At 37.3% G+C, this 8,610-nt stretch overlaps 1 protein-coding gene across 1 annotated transcript; it reads left to right on the plus strand.

The window, feature by feature from the left end:
* Positions 1–8,045: 8,045 nt before the first annotated feature.
* LOC110678905 (60S acidic ribosomal protein P1-like) lies at positions 8,046–8,392 on the plus strand (the record flags this gene model as incomplete). Its single annotated transcript, XM_021852516.1, has 1 exon — positions 8,046–8,392. A coding segment is annotated over one exon (330 nt), but the record flags the coding sequence as incomplete, so codon positions are not given.
* Between the last annotated feature and the right edge of the window lie 218 nt (positions 8,393–8,610).

The raw sequence follows: 8,610 nt of genomic DNA on the forward strand, positions 1-8,610 counted from the left end.
TGCTCATAAGAACCTGATGGCTCCCTTCTTCAAGGTAGAGCTGGTGCAGGTGTATAATCTCGTGAGCTAAAGCTGAATCAGTATTACCCACTTGGTAGATACTGCACTGGAAATATATGCTCTTATGTGTGGAGTGAGATCAGCACCTCACGCTGTTGATAATGGGAAAAATCATATACTTCTGTTCAGATAGTCAGGCTGCTGTAAAAGCTCTTGCTTCGGCCAACTCAAGGTCGAAGCTTGTTATCTTATGTCGAACTCAAATTGATGAACTGAATTCAGTCAACTCTGTATACCTTGTATGGGCACCTGGCCATTCTTCCATCGCTGGAAATGAATTGGCTGATGAGCTAGCTCGCGATGGAGCACTGCATGACTTCATTGGCCCTGTGCCAGCTATTCCAATTTCGGAATAAGTGAAGCTTCAGATAAATTCATGGGTGGCTACTCAGAATATGGAACATTGGAATAGTTTTGAGACGTGTCGTCAAACAAAGTTTTATACTACTGAGTCATCTCCAAAGGTTTAAATGTCTTTAACAAATCTGCCAAAGAAGAATAGCAGTCTTTTAATCAGAGCTTTGACTGGCCACTGCTGACTCAAGTATCATATGGCAAATATTCAGCGTGCTGACTTATTTGTGTGTTTTAGTTGTGATTCCGATTATGGAACTTCGTATCACCTAATATATAACTGTCTAGTTTTTGCGCAATTGCGATTCCAATTACTTGGTAAACACTTTAGGCAAGTGATTAATGTTACCCCAAATCAGCTGAATTAAAAATATATTATACAATTTTCTCAACACGTTTAGAAATTTCAGAAAACGAACGGTAGTGTATGTTCTACCCACCAAAAGTATGGAATCGCTTCATCTAGTATTGCAACACCCCAGTTGAATATTGCAGCATCCCCCAAAAAGTTTAGCATCACCTAAAACAATAATGTTTAAATATGATGTAATATCTCGGAATCCTTTCTTTCTACAAAGTTACGGTCTTCGGCAAAGTTGTTTAGCAACCTTATGGCGATTATTTCATGCAATTTTTAATGCGTTATATTGCCGCTACGTGGCGCTAGTATGCATGTCAAAATCATTATACTCCAGCTCATTATTCCGACCACCTAGAAAGTATGTGTCTTTAGCAAAGTTGTGACGAACCTTGAAAGCATTTTGGGGCAGCACTAATCAGTTAACAATTTTACCGCTACGTGGCAGTAGTGTGGTTGTAATTTGGTCATATTCCAGTAGACTTTAGCTCTTGATCACAGCGAGACAGCTTGTTTAGTTGGAAAATTTGCCGCTGCGTGGCGGTGGTTCCAGGTCATTTGGCCGAATGCCGTGAAATACAGCTAGCATGCATTTGTAATAAATTTCCAAGCTGAATTTCAAAGAACTTGTTCAGCTTATTCTGATATACAAACAATTAGCTTCTACACAGTTAAAAATAATGAAGATTACACGTCATGTGAACTTCATTTATGCGATGTAAACATGACGTCAGACGATTATAATAATTTTAAACTACGTTATGGAAAAACCCGTGATAATTTAATATATTTTTGCTGAGTCGATAAATTGAAAAATCTTGAAAACACTTGAATTATTTCACCGACCGAATTCGATAAATTTCAAGCCGAATCTTGCTGGTTCTATTAGTTTTTTAAAGTTTTCAATTCCGAAGAACCCAGTAGAACGACGACTGTTAGACCGTGCTAGGAAGGTGTAAACATAATGTTTCATTTTAGTCACCTTTCTGAATAAAATTTGGACTGAATCAGTTTCTATTTTTTTTTAACTCACCCCAACTGCGCCGAACTGTCCTAGATCATAAAAAATAGTATTTGTATCACGCTAATGATGAATAGAGTAGCGTGATGATGTTGCGCGACATGGTGGAAAAGCTTCATGTTGTTCATTTGAAAGTAAAGAGTTCGCTCCAATGAGCTTTGGTAAGCTCTCTGTTGGTGGTGAAAGAAGAAAACAAGCAAAGCACTTCACCACTTCTACGATTGATTTGGTCATAACCGACTCTGATCAGCTTGGTAGCGAACTAGTTAAATACTCACGCTGATTTTGATTCTGACCATGTCCTTGATACATTTGAAGCGATTTTCGATCCTACAAGCACCACATTCAATATTTTTCGAGCCGATTGGAATACATATGAATCGATAGCAAACTTGATGTAAAATTGATGTTGCATAGCTTGATATTGACAATGCTCTCGAAGCTTTAACCATTTCCATTGTTGAAGCCAGTAGCATTGCAATTCCAAAATGTAAAGTAAAATTCGAATCCTTGATTATAGATGTTGGTCTTATACTTTTGATCCGTTTTAAAAACGTGAAGAGAAGGCAATTTCAACACATTCGCTATCCTGCTGTGAAAATGATATGGCAGGAATTGCAAAAAGAAATTAAAAAAACGTTTTACTCAATTACTAAACAAACAACTAACCTCTTTCGAAAATTAACTAAAATTTTGAAAAAAAAAAAAACCTAACGTTCAACGCTCCGTCATCGTAATCATCGTCATCATCGAAACTTCAAAAGCAGTTTTTCTGTTCAAAACTAAAAAGTATTAGATGAAAATGTGTTCACTGTGTTTCGGTTGGAGAATAGAATACAGTGAACACATTTTCCTGTAAATTTTCTTGATTTTGAACGAAAAAGCTGCTTTTGAAAATTTCGAAATCAATGACGGATCCTGCCCCCTTAAAAGCCGATTCCGGCATTGAAAGAGGGAAACAAATTATTGCTAACTAATTGCGAAATAGCTCAAAAACTTGCTTTGAAATTTAAAAGCGTGTATTTAGGGCCCATCAATCCAATAGAAAATCAAGTTACTCAAGACTTCGAAAGCGTTCTAAATCAAAATACCATTTTCGAAAATTCCTGGAAGGTTGATTTGGAAGAAGTGAAAACTATTATTAAACTCAAAAATATGAAACCCCCAACGATGATGGAATTGTTAACATCCTCTTGAAGAAACTTACAGAAAGCAGCTTATCATTCTTTGTTGATATTTTTAACAAATGTTTTCAATCGGCATATTTTCCTGATGAATGGAAAAATCCCAAGCTTGTGCAAATTTAGGTTGTACCAAAAACCGGACAAAAATCTTGCAGAAAAAATAAAACAAAAATTCTTCTAGCTATCGTCCAATCAGCTTGCTTTCGTCCATCAGTAAACATTTTGAGAAGGTCGTTTTGAACAGAATGATGGTCCACATCAACAAAAATTCAACTGTTGCCAACGAACAGTTTGGATATCAACATGGATATTCTCCCACTTATTAACTTTTACATGCAACAATTTGATTCGTTCCAACAAATCGGAAGAGAATTCTGCTGGTCTTACTCTTCTAAACACACAAAAAGCATTCAACTGTGTTTGGCATGACGCCTTGATTGTAAGATTAAAGAAAAACTTTAATTATCCAACATAAATTGTTGGAATAATTCGAAGTAATCTATCGCATTGTACACTTCATGTTAATTATCAGAACTCCAGGTCTGAAAGACTTCTTGTGTTCCTCTGGTGTTCCTCTGAGCAGTATTTTGGAACCAATATCATACAATATATTCACATTTGACTTCCCTGAGTTACCTCAGCGATGTCAAAAATCTCAATCACAAAAGGATGACACAGCCCTCTCCACCAAAATATGAATGTTGAGTTATCGAAACAAATGTCAAATAAAATAATAATAATTTTAGACAAAAATCGTTGCAATCCTCTACTGCCATATATTTAGGTGAATTTAGGTTAAATTAATAGAAAGCGTTTCGTTTTCTCTTAAAAGCTGGTAAAATAAACTGACCCGTAAAAATATGAACTTCTACGGCAAAAAAATAATATGTTGTTAACAAAATGCTAATAAAAGCTTTTTTTTATATTTTTGTTTTTTTTTTTAATTTAGTTTTACCAAATTAGGATGATATAAAAAATGAAAGTAATGTTTGAAATGATTCATATGAAAGAATTAACACTGTTTAATCTAGAAGTTATCACTAATTCTTCTCATCGTGTAGAGTAGATGTAGTATCTTTACCAGTTTCGCATTTTTCATGCAACCCCTGGTTGTGATAAATTTAAAAAATACTTGAACACCTGTTAATGTATATATTTTTACCACTTTACATAAAAACTAATTCCAAAAGAAATCTTAAACTATTTTTTGGTTGAGCTTTTATCTTAAGCCTAGTAATGCAGCATCTTATTATCACAATAAATCACGTCAACGATCTTCGTATCTACTCCCTCTCACTGAACGAACTTCGGGTGGCTGAATTTTTGCCTTTCCTCCCGCATGGCGTCCATTTCCTCTTGCATTCGGTTTTCGTCGAACATCATGCCACCGTACGTTGGATACCACCCGGGACCGTAGGGGGATACCTTCGTAAAGTAGTAACGAAAGTGCGGATTGTTGGCCTGTTCCTTGGGTAGCTGTTGCTCCATAATCGAAGGCTTCACCGGCCTCCCATCGTCGTCCCCGGTCATCATAATCTCCGGTTCTTCGCTGGTCGGTTCATCCTTAATGGCTTCGACGGTCATATCCTCGTCTGGTTCCTTGTGCGGTTTGTACGCTTTGGACAGCTTCCAGAAAAGCTTCCCTGCTTCGGATGTAACGCAGCCACAAAGGAGGGCCAGCACCAACAGTATCAGAAGTAACTTCATAGTATGGATTTCGATCACGTGTTAATTGAAAGAGATGGTTACGGTTGATTACAATCGACTGAAGGGGCGGAACAGGTGAATAGTCTTTTTTATAGTGGACCAAAACTGGAATCACCTTGAAGATGTTTGGAAACTGCGCAACCGACAAGCATTGTGCTAGATTATCGAATGATTTAAATTTGTTTACCGTTCTATTCTTAGTGTTAACTACGATGAGAACATAATTAAAATTCAATTCGCATAACTAACCGGTTCTAGTGGCTCTTATAGTATGTATCATTATTCAACCAATCCTTTCTAATATGTTGTGTGTGAGTTATTATGTCTCGTTTTGTTGTTTCCAACTATTTCAAGATGCTACCGAAAGAACAGCTTTTGTGAATAGATAATTCTCCTCTGTATTCAAACAGAGAACATTACTGATTTCAAAACTGCTCTTCAATGTAATAGATGCAACGATGGATTTTGGAATGGCTGGAATCCCAAACATTTGCTCGATACACCTTATTGGGAGGTGAACCCAAACTTTTGCATTGATTCATTGTCGATTTGCTCATTGAATATGCACTGCAAATAAAACATCTAACCGTGTATAAAAATTCTCCATGCAAAATTCCAAATTAAATCTGTCGTCTAGATGAGCATCAATGGAAACTAAGTGACGAACACTGCACAAATAAGTGTAATATTGCGCATTTCTTTCACCACTGGACTATCGCAGAAGTTTTTACAAGTGCGGAAACGGTAATAAAAGTGCGCAATTGCATTAAATCTGGTAGGTGTCTTCGGGGGACATATTATTCGTAAATCAATGAATAAGTGCTCTGAAGACACCAACAGGATTCAATGCAGTTCCGCACTTTTATTCACACTTTCGCACTTATGAGGCCGCACTTCGCAGTCCAGTAGTGAAAGAAATACACAATATGACGTCTCAATTTCATTTGCGACATTTGAATTTAATGACGTTTCCTTTATAGATTGAAATAATGACATATACGTGTAAATTAAATGTAAAGAAGTCGATGTTATAGAAAAACATACGTAATGAAACTTTCGGTTGGTTTTCATTCACATTTTTTCGTTTTCTAATCCATTATTTTTATTTTCGTAATTTTTCACTTTTAAATTACATATACTACCCGTCATAAATACAGACTCACTCAAATAAGTATTGCAACACACAGCTGAATATTGAATCACCCTGAAAAGTTTAGCATCACCTCAAAACAGGTAATTTCACATTGCTATATCTCGAGATCCTTACGACTTACAAAGAAGCGATCTTCAGCAAAGTTGTTCAGGGGATAAAGGACATCCGGAAAGCGAACAGTTTAGTTCGCGATTTTGCCGCTAGGTGGCGCTAGTGAGCATGTAAAATTGAGCATTTTGAACTAGTTCTAGCTTGTGATCCATAAGAGATAGAAAGTTCGGGTCTTCGGCAAAGTTGCTCAGGGATTCAAGGAAATCCGGAAAAGGATCAGTTTAGTTCACGATTTTGCCGCTAGGTGGCGCTAGTGAGCATGTAAAATTGAGCATTTCAAACTAGTTTTAGCTTGTGATGCGAAAGAGATAGAAAGTTCGGGTCTTCGGCAAAGTTGCTCAGGGGTTCAAGGACATCCGGAAAGCGAACAGTTTAGTTCGCGATTTTGCCGCTATGTGGCGCTAATGAGCATTTCAAACTAGTTCTAGCTTGTGATCCATAAGAGATAGAAAGTTCGGGTCTTCGGCAAAGTTGCTCAGGGGTTCAAGGACATCCGGAAAGCAAACAGTTCAGTTCACGATTTTGCCGCTAGGTGGCGCAAGTGAGCATGTAAAATTGAGCATTTCAAACTAGACACTTTCAGACCTGCAGCACTTGAATATAAAGCGAATCAAACCTGAATCACTTGAATATGGAGCGAATCCAACATGAATCACTTGGATATGAAGCGAATCAAACATAAATCACTGGAAATAAATCCTAAATCTCTTGAATATGAAATCAATCAGACCTGAATCACTTGTACATAAAGTGAATCAAACTTGAAACATTTGAAAATGAAGTGAATCACTTGAAATCATTTGAACATCAATGAATCAAACCCAGTGAATCAATTGTCACCCAACGCGCAGCAACAAAGAAATTGTCATCTTCTATTCTTGTTGCAACAATTTTATTCCGCAACATCAGTTTATCACCACTTGAACAAAATATGACAAAGATTGATCACCAAGTGCGCAGCGATTTACTGGGCTTCGCAATGCAATTTTCTAGAACTTTCTACGTGTTAGTAAACATTGCCACATTATCAAACAGCATCCATAAAACAAATTTGGATTTGTGTTTAAAATAACTGAATAATCGCAAATTGAAAAGTTTGCAACAATGTTGCCTGCTGTGATTGTCAAGACAATTTTGCTTTTGATTGTATCCTTATCCGCAACAGTTGGGACAAACGGTTGTGATCGAGCTTGCTTTGTTGTTTGTTTTTCGTCTATTTTGATGACAATTTGATTCACTGATCAAACCTAAACCAGTCGAATATGAGAGAATCAGATAAGAATCACTAGGATATGGAACAAACTGAATCACTTGAAAATGAAATGAATCAATTCTGAATAACTTAAGAATAAAGTGAATCTGACGTGAAACACTTGCGGGTATGGAGAAAACTAAACTTGAGTCTATTGAATATAAAATGAATCAATCCTGAGTCACTTGAACATGGAGTGTATTTGACATGATTTTTGTTTACTCCATATTCAAGTCAAACCTGAATTTCTTGCTACAACTTGATACAGTGAAACCTCCATGAGTCGATATTGAAGGGACCATCGACTCATGGAAATATCGAGTCATGGAACAGCAATCCCTTGGAAAGCTGCTTCTAGGGACCATCATAGTAACCATGAAATTTTGTTTTTAGTATGGTTCCATGAGTCGATATCGAGTCATGGAACATCGACTCATGGAGGTATCACTGTATTATATCCAGCTTTTTACGCTAGCTTGCCATAAATTACGAACCACCCCCTTTTGACTTTTCTTGCCTTCACTATAATTTTTATGGTTTAATCGAAGCAAGCTTTGTGATGAAGAAAATTTTTGTTGTATACAATTCAATGTCAGAATTTATGAATCATGTTTTTACTTAATCAAAATAGGGAATTTTTTATCAATTTCATAATCTTTTATCTAAACATTTTAGCTCTACAAGGATCAGGATATGCACAAACTTTTTCTTAACCATCAACCTACTGATTACTATTGAAGATGCCTCTGGCTGGAAGATTAACCGTCAATTTCGGGTCAAAATTGCAGCGATTGTGAAAAGATCCTAAAGACTGATTGTTTTTCGTCTTTGGAAATGGCTCTCAACTAGTCTGTGTGTACTCAGCGCTCATCCTCGTCGACGATGTCGCTGTGACCGATGATAAAATCTCGACCTTGAAGGCCGCCAACGTTGACATCGAGCCCTACTGGCCCGCTCTGTTCGCCAAGGCCCTCAAAGGCATCAACGTCAAGGATCTGATCACCAACATCGGATCCGGAGTTGGAACCGAAGGTGGTGCCGCCCCGGCTGCTGCTGTCCCGGCCCCTTCAAAAAGAAGGAAGAAGAACCCTAGGAGTCCGATAACGATATGGGATTCCGTCTGTTCGGTTAGATTCGTTCCCATCGGAATGCAGCAGTGGGGAATTGCAGGTTGATATTCATAGCCTGTTATTTCCTCCAACGGTGGCATTTTTATTCGTACAGTTTTAATGTACAAGTGTACAAATAATAAGATCGGGCCAAAATTATAGATATCGAGTTATATTTTAATCACCGACGAATTTTTAAGCCAATTATCGACTTTGGCCCTAGCAGAACCATTTTATCTGATTTTTAGATTTTGCGAGCTGCTTATGTTCATAGCCTCTGCCTCTGATGGTCTATTTTGTA

The sequence above is a fragment of the Aedes aegypti genome, chromosome 3 (genome assembly GCF_002204515.2).
Source record: "Aedes aegypti strain LVP_AGWG chromosome 3, AaegL5.0 Primary Assembly, whole genome shotgun sequence".
NCBI lineage: Eukaryota > Metazoa > Arthropoda > Insecta > Diptera > Culicidae > Aedes > Aedes aegypti.